Raw genomic sequence first — 23434 nt, 5'->3', positions numbered from 1 at the left:
CAAGGAATTAAAGATTTAAACAACCCTATACACCACCTAGACCTAATAGACATTTATAGAGCACTCCCCTAACAACAGAAGAATGTAAATTCTTCTCAAGGGCTGGAATATTCTGTGGTTAGCCCATACGCTAGGCCATAAACCAAATCTCAATAAATTAGGAAAAACTGAAATCACAGGAAGTATCTCTTTGATGATAAGAGGGTGAAATTAGAAATTAATGACAAAGAAATTTGGGAAATTAAAAAATATGTGGAAATAAACAACACACTTCTATATAACCGATGGATGAAGAAGATATCAAAAGGAAAATTATTAAATACCTTGACAGCAATGAAATGATGACACAACGTGACAAAAGTTAGGGGATGCAGCTAAAGCAGTGTTTAGAAGGTAACTTAGGGGTTCAATGCCAATGTTAGAAAAAGAAGAAACATCTCAAGTCATTAACCAAATCTTCCCCCTTAAAATACGTTAGAAGGAGGAAGGGAGAAAACTAAATCCGAAGATGCAAAAGGAAGGTAATAATGAGATAGAGAATTTTTTTTAAAATAGAGAAAACCAATGAAATTAAAAGTTGGTTCTTTGAAAAGATTAATAAAATTGACAAACCTTTAGCTAAACTGACCAAGAAAAAAAGAAAAAAACTCACATTACTGAATTATTGATTAGTAAAATTAGGAATGAAAGAAGAGATATTAATATTGACCTTACAGATATAAAAAGGGTAATAATGGGATACTATGAACTACTATAGGCCAAAAAATTAGATAACTTAGATGAAATAGACATATTCTTAGAAAGATACAAACTACCCAACTGACACAAGAAAAAGTAGAAAATCTGAATAGTTCTACAACAAAAGATTGGATTAGGAATTTAAAAACTACCCACAGGGCAGCCCCAGTGGCACAGCGGTTTGGCGCCGCCTGCAGCCCAGGGTGTGATCCTGGAGACCCAGGATCGAGTCCCACATCGGGCTCCTTGCTTCTCCCTCTGCCTGTGTCTCTGCCTCTCTCTCTCTCTGTGTCTCTCATGAATAAATAAATAAAATCTTTAAAAATAAAATAAAAATAAATAAATAAATAAAAACTACCCACAAAAAAAAAAAAAAAAAGCCCAGGCCTAGAAGACTGCACTGTTGAGCTCCACCAAACATTTAAAGAATTAATAGGATTTTTCAAAAACACTTCTAAAACATAGAAAAGGAGAGAACAATTTCTACCTCATTTTATCAGGCCAGTATTCATAAGAAAATAAAAATAGAAAATTAAAAATAGAAAATTTTTCATAAGAAAAATAAAACTATCATAAGAAAATAAAACTACAGATCAATATCCCTTATGAATATAGATGTAAATATCCTGAATAAAATACCTGCAAACTAAATCTAGCAATATATAAAAAGAACTAAACATCATAACCAGTGGGATTTATATCAGAAATGCAAAGTCGGTTTAAATCAATTAATCCAATACACTATATCAACAGAATAAAAGACAGAAACACCATGATCATCTCAATAAATGCAGAAAAAGCATGTGACATAATTCAACATTCCATCATGATAAAACTACACAACTACCTAGGAACAGAAGGAAACCTCTTCAAGCATTTGTGAAAAACCCAAACTCACATTAGACTTAATGATGAAAACTGAATGCTTTCCTCTCAAGAATAGGAATCAAGACAGACTTCTCTAGTCTTGCCACATCAAGACTATTCAACATTGTACCAGAGGTCTAGCCAGGAAAATTAGGGAGAAAAATTAAATAAATGCATCTAGATTGAAAAAAAATGAAGTAAAATTATCTTTACTTTAAGATCATATAATCTTACATACAAAAAAATCCTAAGAAATCCACTAAAATGTATTAGAACTAACAAACATATCTAGCAAAATTATAGGATACAAGATAAATATAAATTCTATTACATTTCCATATAGCTGCAATAAACAAACAAAAAATGAAATTAAGAAAATAACTGCATTAATATTAGCATCAAAAAGAGTACTTAAGAATAAATTTAATAAAAATGCAAAGCTTATAATTTGAAAACTACAAAATTTGCTGAAAAAAAATAAGAAGACATAAATCAATGAAAGACACACCATGTTCACAGACTGGAAGGCTTAATATTGTTAAAAGGGAAATACTTCCCAAATTGATCTACAGATTTCACGTAGTTTCTTGAAAAATTCCAGCTTGCTTTTTTATGGAAATCAATAAACTGATTTGAAAATTTATATGGAAATTCAAGGGTCTCAGAATAGCTAAAACAATCTTTAAAAAGAACATGGAGCACCTGGGTGGGTCAGTGGTTGAGCATCAGCCATTGGCTCAAGTCGTGAACCCGGGGTATTGGGATAGAGTCCTGCATCAAGCTCTCCCCACAGGGAGCCTGCTTCTCCTTCTGCCTATGTCTCTGCCTCTCTCTGTGACTCTCATGAATAAATAAATAAAATCTTTTTTTAAAAAAAAAAGGAGAACATAGTTGGAAGACTCACACTTCCTGATTTCAAAACTATAGTAATGAAGACAGTGTGATAATGGCATCAAAGGAGACTTGTAGATCAACAAAACAAAATGAAAATTCAAGGAAAAAAATAAAACAACATACATATATGACCAACTGATTTCTGACAAAGTTGCCAAGACCATTCAAAGGTGAAAGAATAGTCTTTCCAACAAACGATGTTGGGACAACTGGATATCCACATGCTACAGAATGAAGTTGGACCTCTTAAGCCACACCATATATAAAAATTAACTCAAAATGAATCAAAGATTTAAATGTATGAGCTAAAACTATAAAATTCTTTTATTTTAAGAAAGAAAGAGGGATCCCTGGGTGGCGCAGCAGTTTGGCGCCTGCCTTTGGCCCAGGGCGTGATCCTGGAGACCCGGGATCGAATCCCACATCGGGCTCCCGGTGCATGGAGCCTGCTTCTCCCTCTGCCTATGTCTCTGCCTCTCTCTCTCTCTCTGTGGGACTATCATAAATAAATAAAAATTAAAAAAAAAAAGAAAGAAAGAGAGAGAGAGGTGGGGGAGGGGCAGAGGGAGAGAGAGAAAGAGAAAAACTTAAGCAGGCTCTATGCCCAGTGTGGAGTCAGATCTGGGGCTCGATCTTACTGCCCTGAGGTCACAACCTGAGCTGAAATCAAGAATTGGTGTTTAATCAAATGAACTACCTAGGTGCCCCAAACTATAAAATTCTTATATGAAAACTTAGGTAACCCTGGATTAGGCAATAGTTTCTTAGATCATAAAGACTTTCAATTCAAAGTGGATGCCCATGAGAAATGAGAACATTATATCCACACAAAAACTTGTACATGAATGTTCACAGAAGCATTATACCCAACAGCTAAGGAGTAGAACAAATCAAATGTCCATCAACTGATGAATGGATAACCAGATATGTTCTAATCATACAATGGAATGTTTAATTAGCAATGAATAGAAACGGAGTACTGATACATGCTACAACATGAGTAAACTTTGAATACATTATGCTAAATGAAAGAAGTTAGTCACAAAGGGCCACATATTATATTATTCCATTTCTATGAAATATCCAGAGTACCCAAAACCATAAAGGCAGAAAGTAGATTGGTGGTTGCTGAGAGCTGGGGAAAAGGGTCATTGAGAGGAAATGGGGAATGATTGCTAATGTATATGGAATTTCTGTTTAAGGTGATAAATAAGTTCTAAATTTGACTGTAGTGACAGTTGCATAACTGTGAATATACTAAAAACCATTAAATTGTATATTTTAAAGGGCTATGTTGTGCTATAGGTACATGAATTATATATCAATAATGAGATTATTATTTTAAAAAAGGAAAAAAAAACCATTCGAGATTCCAGAAGAAAAAGATGATGGCATATACCAGGGCTATGACAGTGGGATGAACAGATAGATTTGAGATGAGTTTAGATGTTAAAACCAACAGGACTTCATGATTTGGTTGATTAGTTAGGAGGGTTAATCTGGTTTTAGTAACTTAAATTTAAGAGTATTTCCTTGTGAGTTTCTGTGGTAAGCCCTAGCAGTGAAGCTAGATCATCAGTGGCTCTTCCCCCTAAACCTAATGAAATAAACCAGAACAGTGAAAAACTAGCTCTCAGAGGGAGAGGAACAGCCCTAGCCTGGGATAAGTCTTCAGTTACATTGTGAAGGTAAAGATGAACCAGTTGTTAAAATATTGAAATACTTGGTTGGTAAACAGCTGCTGCCTGGAGCCTAATGCAGAAATCTATCACCAGGGTGGATCCCAGGACCCAGAAATCGTGACGAGCTGAAGGCAACTGCTTAACTGACTAAGCCATTCAGGTACCTGTGTGTGTGTGTGTGGAATATATATATATGGAATATATATATATGGAATAGTTTATGTACACAAAAAAATTCCAAAAGCATACAAAAGAAAATGTTAATAGCAGTTGCCTATGGGGTACAAATTCTCACACAAGATGGGAAAAGATTTTAGATGGTATTTTTTTTCACTTAACAGTCTTTAGTACTTTTAGTCCTAAGTGCATTTTTTGTACAGAAAATTTCCTTAAAAGGAGTTTTAATAGTCTTGAATGATTTATAATTTAAAAGGAATACTCATGAACATAACCTCATTCTATCCTCTTATCAACCCTTTAAGTATAAACAGGAGGTATTATCTCTATATTACACATAAGAATATATTTATATTCTTTCTTAATACAGCACATACATTAAAATAAAAGCATGGCATATCTATAATTATGATTTCCCTTATTCATTCATTCAACAAATATTTATTGAGCATTTATTATGTACTAAGTTCTAATAGTGGCTAGGCACTATACCTTAGAGATTATAGTAGTGAACAAAATAGAGTTTTCCACTGTCATGAAACTTATATTCTTATTTTTTTTTAAGATTTTACTTATTTGGGGATCCCTGGGTGGCTCAGCGGTTTAGCGCCTGCCTTTGGCCCGGGGCATGATCCTGGAGACCCGGGATCAAGTCCCACGTCGAGCTCCCTGTGTGGAACCTGCCTGCTTCTCCCTGTGTCTCTGCCTCTCTCTCTCTCTCTCTCTCTCATGAATAAATAAATAAAATCTTTTAAAAAAATTTTACTTATTTATGTATTTGGGAGAAAGTGAGAGAGAGAGAGAGTGCAAGCATGGTGGTGAGGAGCAGAGGGAGAGGGACAAGCAGACTCCACGCTAAGTGTGGAGCTGGACATGGGGCTCCATCCTTTGACCGTAATATCATGACACAAGCTCAAATCAAGAGTAGGTTGCTTAGCCAAATGAGCCACCCAAGTGCCCTAACACTTTTATTCTTATTGAGTGAGGAAAGAAATCAAATCAGATAAACAAGGACATCAGTTTAATATCATGCAGAGATTTAGAGTAGACTAAAATCATGGATAATATGACTCTCTAATAGGACTTTTAAGAGATAATATTTAAGTTGAGATCAATGACAAAATGGAATGATATGAAAACAAATGGATAAGTAGTCTAGGTACAGGGAATACCAAGGCCAATTCTCTAACGTGGGAATGAGTATGGCATATTCAAGGAGCGATGGGAGTGTAGTAGGGTAAAAGGAGGAGAGCGAGTACTACTACCTGAGGGAGCAGTTAGGTAGATTTCAGATCATGTAGGAATTTATAAGTGATAATAAGGAGTTTAAGAAGTTGGGATTTAATTTTAAGTAAAGTGGGAATCACTTGGAAAGTTTTAAAGAGAAATGGCTTGATCTTATTTAAGGAGGCAAGAGAGGACAAAGGGAGGTCAATTAGGAATCTAATATAGTAGAGGCAAGAGATGATAGAACCTTGGAGTAGGGTGTTGGCTATGGAGATGGAAATTAGTGGTCAGATTCAGGATATGTTTTGGGGGTCGAGTTTATGGGACTCGCTGATGAAGTACAAGAAGAAGGGATGAAGAGGGAAAGCACCAAAGAATTAAAATGTAAATTTTTGGTCTTGAACAACCTGTTGGACGTTGGAGCTTTTTGCTGAGATGGAAGACTACCAGAGGGAGAACCTGGAATTTTATTTTTTGGCCACATTATATTTAAACTGCCTATTTGATATCCAAGAGACGTCCAGCAAAGAGTTGAATATATTATGTCTGAAACTTCCCAGAAAGGTCAGAGCAGAAATGACAGGTATACTGATGGCTTTTACAGCAGCCAGATTGAGGTTACCTGGAGGAGTGTGTGGATACAAAGAGAAGGAAGGGCCAGTAAAGCAAACTGGGGCAAGTCGACGTCTAGAAATCACATAAAAACCAACCAAGAAGCAGCAGCTAGTGAGGAAGGAGAAAAACAATCCAGTGAGGCCTAACTGAAGGCCAGAGTAAGGCAGCTTCTAGGAGGGTGTGGTGACTGCAGAATGCTGCAGTCAGTGGTGTAAGATGAATATGGAGAAGAAACAATTGGCTTTGTTAACATGCAGATCACTAGTGTCCTAGAAAGAGCCTTTCAGTGGAGGGGTGAGGAAGTCAGCCAACTGGGGTGAGTTGAGGAGAGATGTGAGGTGAGATGTAAGGGCTACAACTACTAACGTTGGACTAATACTTTCTAGAGGCAGTGCACGTTTTGATGTGCATTTGCATTTACAACGATTGAGAAAAAAAGTTTCTAATATTTGTTATAAGCCTATGTGTTTTGTTCCCATTTTGAATTTCAGATCTCGCATCTCTGTCAACTACTACATTTAAAAAGAAATTGAGGGCAGCCCGGGTGGCTCAGCGGTTTAGTGCCGCCTTCAGCCCAGGGTGTGATCCTGGGGTCCTGGAATCGAGTCCCACGTTAGGCTCCCGGTGCATGGAGCCTGCTTCTCCCTCTGCCTGTGTCTCTGCCTCTTTCTCTCTGTATCTCATGAATAAATAAAATCTTAAAAAAAAATCTTGAAAAAAAAAAAAGAAATTGAAGGACAACATACATCCTAAAGTGCATACAGTGCACTAATCTCAACATGCACAGCTTGATGGTTTTTTATATGTGTACGCCCATGTAACCAACTGTTGAGACCAAGATAAAGAATGTAAAACGTATGCCCTAAGGTTCCCTTGTTGCACCTTTCCAGTCTGTATTCCCCGAGTAAACCAATATTCTCATTTACATAAACATTCATTAGCTTTACTACAAAAAAACTTCAAAAGAAGCAAGGGGAAACTCTAAAGGGCACTTAATTGGAAACTGCTTTAGAGTAAACTTACCAATTGGCTTGAGGAAGTACGACTACCAATTATTTGGCGCCAAAATGCTGGAGCGGTATTTAAGCCAGTCATCTCCGAAGCCCCGCCCCACTTCCTAGGCCACGCCCCCTGCCTTGCCGCTCCTTTCCAAACGTACTGGGGGCTCACCAGAGGGTGGGAAGAAACTGCAACTCTGTCATGCGCACTAGGGATAGGCGTGCTTCACAAACCGACTCAGTCGGACTCGGCCTTGTCATGCGCATTGAGAGTTCCCAGGAGCCGCGCGGTCAGGCGCATGAGCAGATTAGCCCGCGAGGGCGGAAGTGAAGAGCGGCTGCGCAGAGGTGGGGGCCGCCGCGCTTGCTGTGGGGTGGGCAAGCTGCAGGAATGACGCCCTCCGGGAGTCCCGTGGTTCCTGCGGCAGTGTTGCTGCTCTTGGTTTGGGGGGCTCCCAGGGCCCACGGGCGGCGGAGCGACGTGCGCATCATCACGGACGAGAACTGGAAAGAGTTGCTGAAAGGAGAGTGGATGATAGAATTGTGAGTGTGGGGCGGTTGTCTCGGGTCCCCTTGGTGGGCCGGAAGGTCCGCGTCCTAGATCCACGTCTGGACACGGACTTCACCTCCACCCACCACGCCCTGCGGGCCCTGGGCTCCCCAGTACTACCCCTCGGAGCCCCTGGCTCTTCGGGATCCCTAAACTCGTATTCGGATGCGCCGCTGGCTTGGTCCCACCCCTTCTTGGTTTCTTCCCGGGGAACGTTGAGTTTCCCCCGAAGGGTGTGTCTAGCGCTGTGCTGCGGCTCCGAGACGGCGTTCCGCGTGGGATTCTCGCTCAACTTTTCATGACTGGGCTGGAGGTGGTTGGTCCGACTAGCTCCTATACAGCTACTGTATGTAGCATGATCCTTCCACAGACTTCTCACTTAACTTTTCACCAGACTTTACAAAAGAAGAAATTGAGCAGAACCTCTCTTCTCCTTCTAGTTATCCTTTAAAAGTCCATTTATAGTGTTGGAATTTGAGACTCTCTTTTTTTTTTTTGAGACTCTTTTTAATCTTAAGTTGTATTTTATGGATTGAGTATATTCTTATTTGAGGTGCTGAGTAAATTCAAGTTGGATTGTTGTTAAATTTTCTTTTGCTTTGTTTTTTTTTTTTTGTTGTTGTTGTTTGCTTGTTTGTTTCACTTTCTCCACATCTCAATTTTCCTTTGGATGTGTGTTTTTGCAAAGAACTGAATAGGGTGGACTGTTACTCTTAGGCTCAAGTGTTATTTCATTAAAAAGTAAAATTAATGTATGAGTGTGATTGTAAACTCTTAAGACCACCAGTAAATGATGATTTACTGTACAGAGGAAATCACTTTTCTGTGGGGACTCTAATAGTGTCCCTTCTGCATCGATAGAAAATAAACTGCCTCCCTTTGCTTTAGTTGCTGATTGGTGGTGGTGGTGGTGATGATAATGATAATGGTACTACTATTGATAATAGTGGTGTTAGTGATGTTAGTTAAAAAAACACTAATGAGTGTTAAATGTACTAGACACTGCTACGCACTTTGTATACATTATCCTGTTTAATGCTCTACAAATTCTATAAGGTATTATTTCCCGCATTTTACAAGTGAGAAATGCCTAAAGGCTTTAATTAATGTGGTCCAGTACTGTTACACTGGCTTCCTTTCTGTTTCCAGAGCCTAAGAGTAGGTTTGCAATGATTGTTAGAATAGCCCCCTTCTTTAAAACAGTTCAGGTGAGTGATTTCCTGTATCCTTAGGTTGCCAGTTGATGGATGGAGGTAGATGTCCCTAAAGGAGAGCGCAGAAGACCAAATCAGTAACTCCTGAGTTATAAAATCAAAAAAAGGCATAGAACATTTATATGAAGGAAAAGTTAGGGGGAAGTGTTTATGTAGTATACATATAATCTGTAACTTAGTGAAATGGATTTTCAGGCACCTTTGAAGCTACAGGGCAGAGGAAATATAACCAAGGACAACATTTAGTTTTTATTGACATGGATGGCTTATTTTAGATTGTGCCAATAAAATAGTTACAGTTTCATGAATATTAAAGAATAGTGATTATGAATTTATGTGCAAAATACAGACAAGTGGTACTTGAAGTTTTTTTTTTTTTTGAAGTTGTTTCTTAACTCATTTGCTTAAACTATAAATATAGTGGTCAAAAGTTTATTAGGGGGTTTGAATTAGAACTCAGTGAAATTAGACTATATTATTGTACTTTTTACTTTTTTCCTTTCGCTTACTGAATTTGGGGTTAAGATTTTAAAAAGCACCTAAGAAACAAGAGGAACTTGAAAAGGGGGATAGATCGTTCTAGTCCTAATGATAGCTCATATTACAAGTCTGTTATCTGCATTACATCCATCTTGATCGGTTTTGTTACAGAGATATTTTCATTGAAATACAATCTCTTGTTAAGGGCTTTCCCTTTCATGTATGGTGCTAGTCTTGTTCCACAGTGCCAATTACTTTCAGGAATTTTATTTTCATAAAGTAATTTCAGATATAATGAAATGTAGAAACTACTCTTGTGTTCAACAAGTACAGGCTTTATTCTTGGTTACATTTAAAAAAACTGATTTTTTATTCTTGGTTACATTTAAAAAAAACTGATTTTTTTTTAACTCAAATTAAAAGATGATAAAATCCTGGAGGAAAATCAGGGCCTTGAAAGATGCTGAATGTCTGAGGAGTAATTAAAAAGCTAATAAACTTACCCATAGTTTTGTAAACCCGAGGTCTTAGAAACTGGCTGACCAAGGGCTGGCAAAAGGAATTTTGTTTGGCTTGCCTACTGTTTGTGTCTTAGTTAAGTTTTGAGGTAACATTTTTGCATAAAAATGCAGATTTTCAGCTAATTTTAAATAAAAGCTAGACCTTGCTACCAAGCTGTAAATTACTTCCTGGTGGTCTTGCTGGTGATTCTTCTCCATTAAGTAGGGGCCTACATTTCCTTGTTCACCTCAGCCCTGGGGAGTTCCTATTTTTCTCATTTGTGACTCCTGTAGTGCAAATTATTAAAACTGGTGAGCTCCAAATTTGGTTTTGAGGTTTCCAATGGCCACATATTTATAGAGAAATTTACAGGTTTTGGGTTTTTTTTTTTTATGATTTTATTTATTTATTGAGAGAGAGAGAGCACACACACAAGTGGGGGAAGGGGCAGAGGAAGAAGTCGACTTCCTACTGCTGAGCAGGGAGCCTGACTGGAGGAGGCTGGATCCCAGGACCCTGGGATCTTGACCTGAGCTGAAAGCAAAGCAAATGGCTTAACCCAAGCACTGAGCCAGCCACCCAGGCATCCGAGAAATTCAAAGGTTTTTAAAGAGCTCTTTTGCATGTGAACTTAGAAACTTACTTTTGTGTCTTAAGAACTTATTTTTGTGTCTTAAGAACTTACTCTCACAATTACTTTTCTGTGATTAGTGTAATCAGTTAAGAGTTTTGATTTCCAGAATGTTAGAACCACAATTAAAACTTTTTCATCTTCACAAAATTAATCATTTTGCTGTATTGTTTTTAGTATGAAATATTCTTCACAAATTACACATATAGAATTTTTTATCTGTGTGGTCATATGGTGCTTAACTTTTTTTTTTTTACTATATTTCTTAGTTATGCTCCATGGTGTCCTGCTTGTCAGAATCTTCAACCAGAATGGGAAAGTTTTGCTGAATGGGGAGAAGATCTTGAGGTTAATGTTGCAAAAGTAGATGTCACAGAGCAGCCAGGTACTGTAAGTCCGTGGTTAGTCTTTGCAGATTGGGTTAATATGTTCATCCTGTTTGCCACATCACTTGGTTTTAACTACTTTTCCTTAGATTTTGAAAACATAACTGTCTATGCTACTTAAGCTCACCTACCTCCTCGATGAGGGATCCTTGTGCAGTGGCTGCAGAAAGCAGATTGTGTTGCTCTAAGGGACCTTGGAGACATTGCCTTCTCCCCATTCTTGCCCATATACGAGCCTCTGATCTGATCTTTTTTTCCCTTCTTATCCCAGGCCCCAGACTGGTGGTAAGATGCCTTTGAGAAATCCTAGAATACTGTGGTTTAGGTGGACATTGGCCAAGCTGTCATTTGCATCCATACCAAGCTTCAGAATAAGGAGCATGTGGTTGAGGTTCTGTATAGAGCCAAGGGCACATTTCCTGACAAGTGATCTGAATATTTTAATTGGGTTTCAAATTTAATACCTTTTAATACAAAGATCTCATGGTTATGGGGTCAAATATACTCCTGACACGGCCCCCTGAACAAGTGGCACGCCCTACTCTTACGGATGCTCCTTTCTTAGACCAGCTTTATCTTACCTGTTCTTGGTCACAATAAACTTGGGTTGTTGACTTTGTTACCATCCCAGATGGTATTAATAGCTAATATTTATTGAGCGCTTACCTGGTACAGATATTGTTCCAAGTGTTTTGCGTTTATCCTATACATATAGTTCTGTACAACCTTGTGAGATAGGTAATATCCCCATTTTACAGATAAGAAAACTGAGGCATAGATTAAACTCTAGTTATATTACTGCCTAACATGGTTAATAATGTTAGCTGTTATTGCTCACCTTATGAAAGATTCAAAATATTTTCCATTTTTTTATATTTTCCATTTTTAATAACACAGACTCTGCCTTTGTTTTTTTGAATGTCAAATGCAATTGTATTTTATTTTATTTTATTATTTTTTAAAGATTTTATTTATTTATTCATGAGAGACAGAGAGAGAGAGAGAGAGAGAGAGGCAGAGACACAGGCAGAGGGAGAAGCAGGCTCCATGCAGGGAGCCTGAGGTGAGATTCGATCCCGGGACTCCAGGATCACACCCTGGGCCGAAGGCAGGCGCTAAACTACTGAGCCACCCAGGGATTCCTCATTTGATTTAGACCTAAGATTACTGTTACATTGTGCTCTCCCATTACTCATTGCTAGTAGTCTTATCACACAGTGGTATAATTGATCAAATGTTAATATATATATTCACAGATACCTTCTATATTTAAGCATTACGTACTTGTAATTGAGATACTGCGCAATAGTATTGATTTTTAAAGTTGCTTTAAGTACATAATTAGGATTTTTTTATTGCTACAAAGCTCAACTATTTTTAGGTATGATTTCATATGCTTTCCCCATTAATATTTAAATAATTGAGAATCAACTTTTAGTAGCAAGTGATTGTTGCCTCATATAAAACCTGCTGTGTGTTCTTTCTTGTATTTATTTCTAATCTTTATAATTTTTAGGGCTGAGTGGACGATTTATCATAACTGCTCTTCCTACTATTTATCAGTAAGTATTTGAAGAATCTGTAGTTACGGAGAAGGATTCGACATAGCATAATCAGAATAGTAGGCCTCTGGCCTGGATTAAACAGCATTATATTCAGTAAGACTTATTTTGCCCTTAGTGCTGTCCAAGGTGTCTCTAGATAGATGGATGATGTATGAGACAGTCCCTGGTCTCAGAGCTTTGTAATTATTTTGGAGGATGATTCATATGATTCATATGAATACCAAATAGTATAGTAAATGATGATGAGCCCAGAGTTGTGTTTAAGTCCTGTAGAAAGTCTGGTAACAGAAAAATCACTGGGCTAGGGTGGTTCCTGGTTCATCACAGGGATGTAGATGCAACCCTGAATTTTCCAAAGAGTGCAGAAATAAGCATTCTACCCTTTGGATAATCTCATGAACAGTCATAAATAGTCTCATGAATCTGATATGTTCAAAAATTCGCTATGAAAGGGCTATAGCTCAATCTTCAGATAGTAGTAAGTGAAATGGTTGAGTGCTAAGTGAGAATGAACAAGGTAATGTAGTCTTCAGTATCATGTCTTTTAGTTTGAATTTCTCTTTTAAACTGGGCATCAGAAATCTCAAGTCTATACCGGCACACCTCATTTTATTGTGCTTCAACAGATCCTGCGATTTTTACAGATTAAAGGTTTGTGGCAGCCTTGTGTCAAGCTAATCTGTACCATTTTTCCAATAGCATTTGCTCACTTTGGGTCTCTGTCACATTTTGGTAATTCTTGCAATATTTCAGACTTTTTCATTACTGTATTTCTTATAGGTGGTCTGTAATAAGTGATTACAACTTACTGAAAGCTCAGTTAATGGGTTACATTTTTTAGCAATAAAGTATTTTTTAAGGAAGGTATGTACATTTTTTTAGACATGCTATCACATACTTAGTAGACCACAGTAAAATAAATATTTATATGTGTTTGGAAAGCACAAAGTTTTGTGACTTGCTTTGTTGTGATTTACTGGGGTGGTACTGTGATATCTCTGAGGTATGCCTGACCTGCCCTGTAAGGTAAAGTTCATCTAGCTGGTGAGTTGAATGCCAGGAGGTACTTCTCTTCTCATATAAAATCATGAAAGCAAGTTGACAGTTTTTTGTGTGTCTGTATCTCGCTTTTCTTTGTCAACTTTTTTTTTTCATGTTTATGTCTGTTTCCCTATACCTTTGTATTCATCCCTACTCCCTTTGTGCCTGTTCATACACATGTTCTATGTCTCTGTAAGTACTACTGTCCATTTTCACTCAATTCTTTTCTCCACATGCCCCTTAACTGGTTCTAATCACTGTCTTTGATTTTCCTTCTCACTTCTTTTTTTTTTTTTTTAATTTTTTTTTTTTTAATTTTTATTCATTTATGATAGTCACAGAGAGAGAGAGAGGCAGAGACAAAGGCAGAGGGAGAAGCAGGCTCCATGCACTGGGAGCCCGACGTGGGATTCGATCCCGGGTCTCCAGGATCGCGCCCTGGGCCAAAGGCAGGCGCCAAACCGCTGCGCCACCCAGGGATCCCTCCTTCTCACTTCTTAACATCCCCTGAACTTATCTGGAATTTCCTGTCTTTTTTTTTTTTTTTTTTTTAATGATAGTCACAGAGAGAGAGAGGGGCAGAGACACAGGCAGAGGAAGAAGCAGGCTCCATGCACCTGGAGCCTGACGTGGGACTCGATCCTGGGTCTCCAGGATCGCGCCCTGGGCCAAAGGCAGGCGCTAAACCGCTGCGCCACCCAGGGATCCCCGTCTTTTTTTTTAAGTCACATTGTTTGTCATGCCCATTCTTTCACCTGTTGAACTTCTACCTATTCCTCAAAAACAGCTCACATGCCATTGACGTTACAAAACTTTGTGTTTTTTGAGAGGGGGCCTCCTTCTGGTCTTTGGCTCTGGATGGCTAAAGGATCCTCTAACCCTACTATAAGTAGGGAATTTTCGAAGGTTTTTGCACTTAAGCCATAAAAATAAAAGTATTATATAGGGTTGGACTGGCAGTATTATTTAGGGTAGCTTGAAAATAGTGAAGATGTGGGACCAGGGAGAACATTTTTGAACCTATGAGAACTTCAAACATTGGGAATGGGAAGGGGGAGGTGGTTGTCAGGAAGAATGCAAAGCAGACAGTAAAATTAGAGGAAAGGAAACACGAACAGATCCCTCCAGGACTTCACAGTAGCACAGTTAAAATGATGTGATTAGGGCTGAAAATACCAGAAAAATGCCTTAAATTTTTAACCTATATAGCTTAAAAGTGGCTAATAATTAATAAGTGCCAGACACTATTCTCACACTATTCTCACACCTTTTCATGCAGTCATCCTTTTAATATGTGCGTTACATATTTATTGAGCTATAATTGACATATAACTACTGTGTTTCATAGTTTTATTATTTGGAAAGGTAATAGTCTTAAGGCTTATGATTGTTTATAACCCCATTGTTTAAATTTGGAGCTAAGATGTTATGAGTAGGCAGTTAGTATGATTTGTTACTTATGCATTACTAATGATTCTGAATATAAGGATTGATTGTAAAATGATGTTAAAGAAATAGTAAAACAAACACAAAATTTACCTACTTGGTTCTGTTTAATATGTAATTCTGATCCTCTTTAGTTGTAAAGATGGTGAATTTAGGCGCTATCAAGGCCCAAGGACTAAGAAGGACTTCATAAACTTCATAAGTGAGAAAGAGTGGAAAAGTATTGAACCGGTTTCATCATGGTTTGGTCCAGGTTCTGTTCTGTAAGTATGAAGGATTTTTCTATTATTTATTTCAGAATCAGTTGGACCAGATAATTACATTTTGTGGGAATAAAGCATTCATACTGAGTTTTAATTCTTGGACCCTTAACGGTACATTCATATTTACTGTGATATTTTTAGTTTGGCTTTTTCTTTTAAGTCCGATACTTTGATCCTTGTTAAGCTAGAAGGAGGCATTCACTAGAATTGAAAGCCTTTTCAGGAATATTTTAGCTTTGTAGATCATGATTATTTGTATCATCAAAAACTAATCAGTCTTCCTGAACAGTATAATGGGTAAAGTTATCATTTGAACTTATTCTTTGAATGAGAAGCCTCCAACATGTATCTCCTCTTGCTGTCTTTAGATTTCAGTTCTTCATGTGATTGAATTATTCTACCCATCTGATAATTTTTTGGTTGAATAGTATAGATGAACAATGATCTTAATGGCATGAATAACCACTGGGCTTTATGTATAGCTAGGCAAATGGAGTAGTAATGCCTGGAGATAGCATATTTCCTCTTAGCTGTTGGCGTATAATTTGAGAGACATCACACATCATTTGAGAGACATCCAGAAATACTGAGTTTTGCTGAGGTCCCCATGGAGTCATCCTGGTGTGGCCAATCTGTTTCTTCCTGTCCTCTTACCACACTTGCTCTTGAAGGATGGGAGGGTTGTTACACCAATGGTATAAGAGATAAAAATGCTCTGGATTCTGGGAGTGGACGAAAGATCAACCCTAGGCAGTATTTTGAAGTAGAATTTTGTCTTTACCACCTTTTCCTGACACCTTTCCTGTGATAATCTCTGAATTCAATTGTCCTGTAGCTCTCAGAACTCCCCCTACTGAACCATCGTGCCAACCCAATTAAGGCACCTGATATTCCTGATAGAGCCTAATTAGTGCTGACTATAGTGAGGCTACAACAGTGCTTTATGTTTCAGTTCCTTGTTCCTGTTCCCATTTTGCAGTTTAAACAGGAGAAGCAAATGTGGTTGAATCACCTTTCTGTGTTGAACTGAAAATGCAACTGATTTTTGTTAATTTGAAATCTTGTAAACGACTCTTCCCCTCTCCAGTAGCTTGTAAGTCTCTGTTGAATTCAGCAGTCCATGCCTTTTTTACTGGTGGACTGAAAGAGGCACTTCCTGTGTCATTAGGTTCACCCACCCAATGATTGGCAGTGGGTAAGACCATCCTGCATCCAGGAACTTTGGCTTAGGTGTGAATTAGTTCATGTGTTAGTGGCAACACTTTTCCGCTGGGGGAAAACAGGGTTTGTGGGTACAAACCCTTAGTTTTGGAGCATGCCGTTTTCTAACTTCCCATCTAAGCTACTTGGGTTTATGTGAAAATTATTATTATTTTTATTTATATTATTACTTAGCATTTATTTCCTATGTAGTTTCTTTGTATATCATTAAATGATATCAAACTAATGCTATTGTAAGATTTATTTTTAATACAAAAGGGGGATAATTCTTAGGTGGGCAGGATCAGTTCAACAAGTGCTCCCAGTTCTCCCTTCAGGCTCCCTTCTCTGCTCGCGCTTTGGAAGATTAACACCAGCAATAAAATCTGTCATGATGGGGAAATTTTGACTGAAAGGTAGAAGGTATAGATATGCACATATTGTACTTCTGAGCTGTGTGTCTTACTCAGTTTCTGATTCCCCTCTCCTTTCTTTCAGGATGAGTAGTATGTCTGCACTCTTTCAGCTGTCTATGTGGATCCGGGTATGGGCTAACGTTTTATTTCTATTTTAAACATTTTTGACACTTTTATTCTAAACAGCTAGGTTTTTAGTTTATTTTTTTCTTTTGGTTTTAGACTTGCCATAACTATTTTATTGAAGACCTGGGATTACCAGTTTGGGGATCATATACAGTTTTTGCTTTAGCAACTCTGCTTTCAGGACTATTATTAGGACTTGTAAGTATTTCATTTTCAGAGTACTAGGGAAAAAAAATTAAATCTGATAATTTAATGTAGTTACACTAGCTCTGTTATATACATTTGAATTTCTTGTATTTATTTTTGCAGTGTATGATATTTGTGGCAGATTGCCTTTTTCCTTCAAAAAGGCGCAGACCACAGCCATACCCTTCCAGTAAGTATATTTTTAAATGTTTATTTGCTATAATTCTGTTCATTTCTGTGAACATAATCACACACATAACAGATTGCCCTTCCAACTTAGCATTCTAAATATGAATGGTAGATTATGTTGGAAGGAACTGGGAGACACTTATTCTGTGTAAGAATGACAGCCTGGTGGATTTTGGAACATAGTTATTTTCTTGGCTTTTATAATGTGGATAATTTTAACAGTGCATATAACTTGTAGATATTTAATGACATTGGTCTGTTGTCATTTTATTTGAAAATTCCATGATATTCATGGATCCATTTGAGTATACTTGAATGAGAAAAGGTTGAATATATTCTACTCTTGACATCATTCATTATTATAGTGACCACATTTGAAAATTTTTCTTTGTATGCTAGCCGAGTTAAGTTTTTATGGTAGGCTTTTGGAAAAATAGCTGATTTAGGATTAGCATTGACACTGTACTCCAAGATGAGTTTATATAATTAGAAGTGTTCACTGATGTCTGTCTTAATATAATTGCTTCTCAAACATGCATTTTAATCGAGAATTATACTGATTTGGAAGCACTCCTGTTTGCTGTTTATAAAGAACTTTCATTTTGTGCCATCCCATTCAATTTTCAGCAACTCTCTAGATTTCATAAGTGATACCCTCTCCATTTTGTGGTTGAGGAACGTAAGGCTCAGAGAGGTGAACTATTTTCCCAGGGTCACACAGAAGTGACAGAGTAGAGTAGAGCCTAAATTAGACTGTTGGCATGACATTTTCATCATGCTGCCTTTCATGACTTAGGATATTTTGAGATCAGAACTCTTCAATTGAAATCAGTGGAGATTGCTGATAATTGACAGATTATCTTTTCATTTCTTAGATCATTACATCAGTAATGAAAAGGACATATACAGGGAAAGGAATCATTTTAAACAAGAGCCACTGACCTGTAAGAAATAAATGCAAGCACAGATTACTTAAAAGAACATTTAAAAGTTGTTGAATAAAAAAAATAATAAAAGTTGGTGAATGTACATGTAATGTTTATACCACTTAAAAACCCTTAAAGCTAACAACAAATTTGTCTCTTAAGTAATCTGTGGCACAACTGATAGATATTAACCCATACTTTAATGTGATACAGCTGGCCACATGATTTGAGTTTTCCAGTATGTGTGTTTAACTTAGATTTTGAGTTGCTAGGTAAGACCTACCTCAGTCCAACTTTAAGCTAAATGGAAGTTTATTGCTTCAGATAGCAAGGAAGTCTTGAGGGCAGAGATGGTTGGATTCTAGGGCTCAAATGTTAAGATGTGTTTCTGAATTGCTTAGTTTTCTATGCCTTAGTTTGCTTCATTTTTGGCTCTTTCCAGTCCTTAGCATAAAATGATTAAGAGAGCCATAGTTCACAATCCAGAGTAAGAAGGAGATACATTTTTTTCCCTACACCCACCTATCTTTTAGAAAAACTCCCATGTACTCCACTAGTATAGAGAGTTCACTTGTTTGGAACAGTCACTCTGAACCAGGGTTTCTCAGCCTGAACACTTCTCACCTTTTGGACTGGATAATTTTTAATTGTGACAGACTGTCTTTTTTATGTTGTTGAATGTTTGGTAGCATCCCACTGGTTGGCAGTAGCACTGCTCCTTAGTTGTGACAACCAAAGATATCTCCAGACATTGCTAAGTGTTCTTTTGGCAAGGAGGTGGGGAATAGGGGATGGGGGCAGAGTGCAGCAAAATCACCCCTGGTGGAGAACTGCTGTTGCATACTGTAGTGCTCACCACTGCTACATGGGATGTGGTACAGAGAAGGGGCTCTTAACCCAACAGAAGGAGGGATGCCAGACCAAATAACATTGTCCACCATGTGGTAATTTCTTCCAGTGTTTTCTTGTGCCTTAACACCCTTGCATCTCCCTACTCTCTTCTGGATCACCTAAGATTAGGGGCAGGCTAGGATCACTGAATAGACTGAAGCTCATTGACCCAATTCTGTGTTCTGTATCTCAGTAACATGGTGTGTTTTAAGTTGAAGTTAACTATCAATGGGTCTTTTTAAAAGAATGGAAAGGGTATATATGTTATATGTGTGAACATAGAAAATTCATTGAGCTGGGCAGCCTGGGTGGCCCAGCGGTTGAGTGCTATCTTCAGCCCAGGGCATGATCCTGGAGACCTGGGATTGAGTCCCATGTCGGGCTCCCTGCATGGAGCCTGCTTCTCCCTCTGCCTGTGTCTCTGCCTCTCTTTCTCTCTGTGTCTCTCACGAATAAATAAATAAAATCTTTAAAAAAAATTCATTGAGCTGAATACTTAGGATTTGTCCATTATATTATTTGTAATTTTTATCTTAATAAAATTATATATGTAAGGAAGAACATTTGTGAAACTCCTTGAAAAATCCTGGGTAGGAATATAACCTTTAATTGTAAATGTCTGATTCCTGTTCACCTGGGAACCGAAATGAAGGTAGTGGTGATTTGTTTCAGTGTACTTGTTAACTGGAAGAGTGATTGATTGATTGATTTAAAAATTATATTTATTCATGCGTGAGAGACAGAGAGAGGGAGGGGAGTAGAGGCAAAGGAAGAAGTAGGTTCCCTGCGGAGCAGGGAGTCTCATATGGGACTCAATCCCAGGACCCTGGGATCATGACCGGAGCTAAAGGCAGACACTTAGCCACTTAGCCACCCAGGCACCCAGCTAGAAGATGTAATAGCAAATTAAGATAGCTCTGTTTAATGCAGTGTATTTTCTTACAGCATCCACAATCACAGCATTAATTTTAGCTTATTAATGTCAGTTCAGTTTATAAACAGGCAGGTAATTATAATGAATTTGGTAAGTCAGGTGGATCTTGCAAACCAATTTTTATTTTTATGGTGTCGTTTATTCCTAAAGATATTCCTTTTGGAAATCTAAATTTAGGATTGATAAATAAAGTGGCAAAGCAATTTATGGGCATATGAATTGTCTCTTGATTTTACTCTAGTGCAAGTCTAGTACATCAACAAGGAAAACCTACTTCTGGTCTTGATTTTTATTATTATTATTTTTTAATGCCCGCTGTGGATGTTATTTTCTGTTTTCATATAATGCTATTACATATTCCTTATGCTGTACTTTTCATCTCAGTGATTTATTTATTTTATAACTGGAAGTTTATATTTCCTAATTCCATCTGGTCTTTATCTTTAAGAAAAATTACCAGAGTCTTCTCAATCTTTGCAAAAAGTGGAGGAGGAACAAGAGGCTGATGAAGAAGATGTTTCAGAAGAGGAAGCTGGAAGTAAAGAAGGAACAAACAAAGACTTTCCACAGAATGCCATAAGACAACGTTCTGTGGGTCCTTCATTGGCCACAGATAAATCCTAGTTAATTTTTCTAAATGTTGTAATATTATTTTGGCAAAAACAGAAGATCGATAATTTCTTTTTGGTTTGAAGTGAACTGTGACATGCTTGTACATTGCAAGGTTCAGTCTAGATTGTCATTAGATTGAACAGACTACCTTCAGAAAATAAAAGTAGCACTTGAACAGACTACCTTCAGAAAATAAAAGTAATACTACGTAAAAAAATTTGAAATAGGATTTAAGAACAGCAGTATGGTGGTTTAAACAATTCTTTAATTTTTGAAAAATCTGGTGCCAAGCAATAAGATTTGAGTATGTTAATAATGTTTCAAGTTTTCTGAGTTGAACAATTACATTTCCCAAATATTGCATTATTGAGATACTTAAGAGGATTACTTTGGAGAAGAAGATTTCTCATTTGATATGATTTTTCTCAGTTTCACTGTGTGAAAAAACATTTTCCCATAAATGGGAACTTTGCCCATTGTCTGAAGAAATGTGTATTTCAGTGACAACTCTGGTCATTTTAGAGATATAGTCCAAAATTCCTTCCTATTTTTAGATTATGCAACTAATAACTACTTTGCTTCAGTTTTCTACATGTGATAATACAGGATATGCTACTGATTTAGGAAGTTTTTATATAAGTCCATGGTGTTGTCTTGATTCCTATAAAGGTCGGTTGCCTTTATTGTCCCCTTCTGTTCAGTGTATGATTTGTATTTTTTTTTTTACCATGGGTTACATTTTTCATTTTCCAAATTGGATAATTTTCTGGAAATGTTTTTCATTCTTTAATAAATGGTTCTTTTTTGTTGTTTCAAACGGAAGTTTACTGCAGGATTCTTAAAATTGAAGAGCTATCTACTAATAATTTAAAATTTTGGCCATTCATTTCAGGTTTTATAACATTCTACTGAACCTCTACTTGAATTTTTTTTTTTAATATGAAAGTGAACATTCCTGATTTTTATTTGGTGTTGAGGAAAAGCTTTGATATTTTACATTTTGAAAATTCATAGAAACTTAATTTGATATAAAATAAAGTTAACATTCTACTCAGGAAAAAGTATCTCAGTGTATATTTTTAATGTACATTTGTCCTCACACAGAAAGTTCTTAAATTGATTTTACAAAGGCTGTACATGTTTGATGTTTAAAAATCATAGCATTCTTAAGTTTATGAACACACAAAATCCATATTCTGCTGTACTTTTTATTGTGTAGTATTCCACAGGTGAGCATCAGCAGGATGGGACATTTAATATGTTTTTACTCCTCAGACAGCTACAGCACAGAGTTTTCACCTTTCAGCAAAAGCAGTGAGGTGTGATGAGTGGAAATAAGAACTGTATTACCTACAAAATGGGGAAAAACCATAACTCAGAATGAGTCATTTGTCCATTATGTAATAGAAAATTTCTGTGATGCCCCTTTTGTCTAGATTCTGCTGCTATGTGACTCCATTAGACTTACACAGTATCATAATGTACAAGTTTTTCTGAAAGATCTTGCCTTTAGAATATTAAACATTCTATCATTGATGAGTTTTGGATGTATAATAATTTTGTGATGCTTTAGAAAAATAGTCTAAGCACAAAATAAACTTTTCTAAGCACTTCACTAAAGCTGGAGACAAGTGTGATTTCTGGTTGCATATTTAGAAAAGCCTATTTATTTTGTATTTAACGATGTTCAGATGAATAGTTGTGTCACTGTGTGTTCTTGATCTGTACAGTCAAAAAGCTAGAGTCTTACACCTCTTTTTCTGTTACTTGAGATGATAGAGGAAAATAGTGCTCCTTAATCAGGCATTCTGTTTTCTAGTGTTCTCATATACACAGCATAGATTTTAAGTTTTTAAATGATTAGAAAATACTATGTATGTAGAATATTTAAAAGTAAAATATGTAAAAATTTTAAAAAGTAAAGTAAAATTTTAAAGTAGCCTAAGTAGAGCCATAATATTTTAGAAAACATCTTGCATTTCATCACAACTCTTGCATCTCTCCAGTGACTCTTCAGTCACTCTAGACATCTGAATAACTAATTTTCTGTCACACTAGTGGTGTACAGAAGCTATGCAGTATCATTTTACCTTTAACAGAACCCTTTTGTTTCCATTATAGGAAAGATTAAGGTACAGTATCAGCATCCTGGAGAACTCTGCTCCCCCCCCCCAATAATTATTCAGTGATACCCTGGAAGTGTAAAATCTTTCCACTCCAATGGAAAATGCAGTTCTACTACATATTATCTAGATACTTAGCAAGAATGACAAAAGTTTTAATGAAGAGTCCTATGTATATAATCGTAGCTTCCATTCACAAGGGTTCTTTTTTCTCCACATTCTCACCAACATTTGTTATCTCTTTTCTCATTAAGTATAGCCATTCTGATGGGTAAAGTGATACCTCGTGGTTTTGATTTGCATTTCCCTGAGGATAAGTGATGTTGAGTATTTCATGTCTGTTGGCCATCTGGATGCTGTATTTGGAAAATTGTTTAGTTAGGTCCTCGGCCCATTTTAATCAGATTATTTGGGTGTTTGTGGTGTCTACTTGTATAAATTCTTTATATATTTTGGATATTAGCCTGTTACTGGATAAATCATTTGCAGATAAATTCTCCCATTCAGTAGGTTGCCTTTTGATTTTGTCAATCGTTTCCTTTGCTGTGCAAAAGCT

General features: G+C 37.0%; 1 protein-coding gene across 1 annotated transcript; it reads left to right on the top strand.

The window, feature by feature from the left end:
- The first annotated feature begins 7517 nt into the window (after positions 1-7517).
- Positions 7518-22375, top strand: TMX1 (thioredoxin related transmembrane protein 1). Its single transcript, XM_055304450.1, has 8 exons — positions 7518-7741; positions 10844-10959; positions 12477-12522; positions 15147-15275; positions 16974-17019; positions 17114-17215; positions 17327-17393; positions 20592-22375. The coding sequence occupies exons 1-8, from the start codon at positions 7590-7592 to the stop codon at positions 20765-20767; spliced, it is 834 nt and encodes a 277-aa protein (XP_055160425.1). The 5' UTR covers positions 7518-7589; the 3' UTR covers positions 20768-22375.
- Positions 22376-23434: the final 1059 nt, after the last annotated feature.

This window comes from Nyctereutes procyonoides, unplaced genomic scaffold, assembly GCF_905146905.1.
Source record: "Nyctereutes procyonoides isolate TBG_1078 unplaced genomic scaffold, NYPRO_anot_genome, whole genome shotgun sequence".
In the NCBI taxonomy this organism is placed as follows: domain Eukaryota; kingdom Metazoa; phylum Chordata; class Mammalia; order Carnivora; family Canidae; genus Nyctereutes; species Nyctereutes procyonoides.
This window is presented reverse-complemented; position numbering and strand designations above follow the sequence as displayed.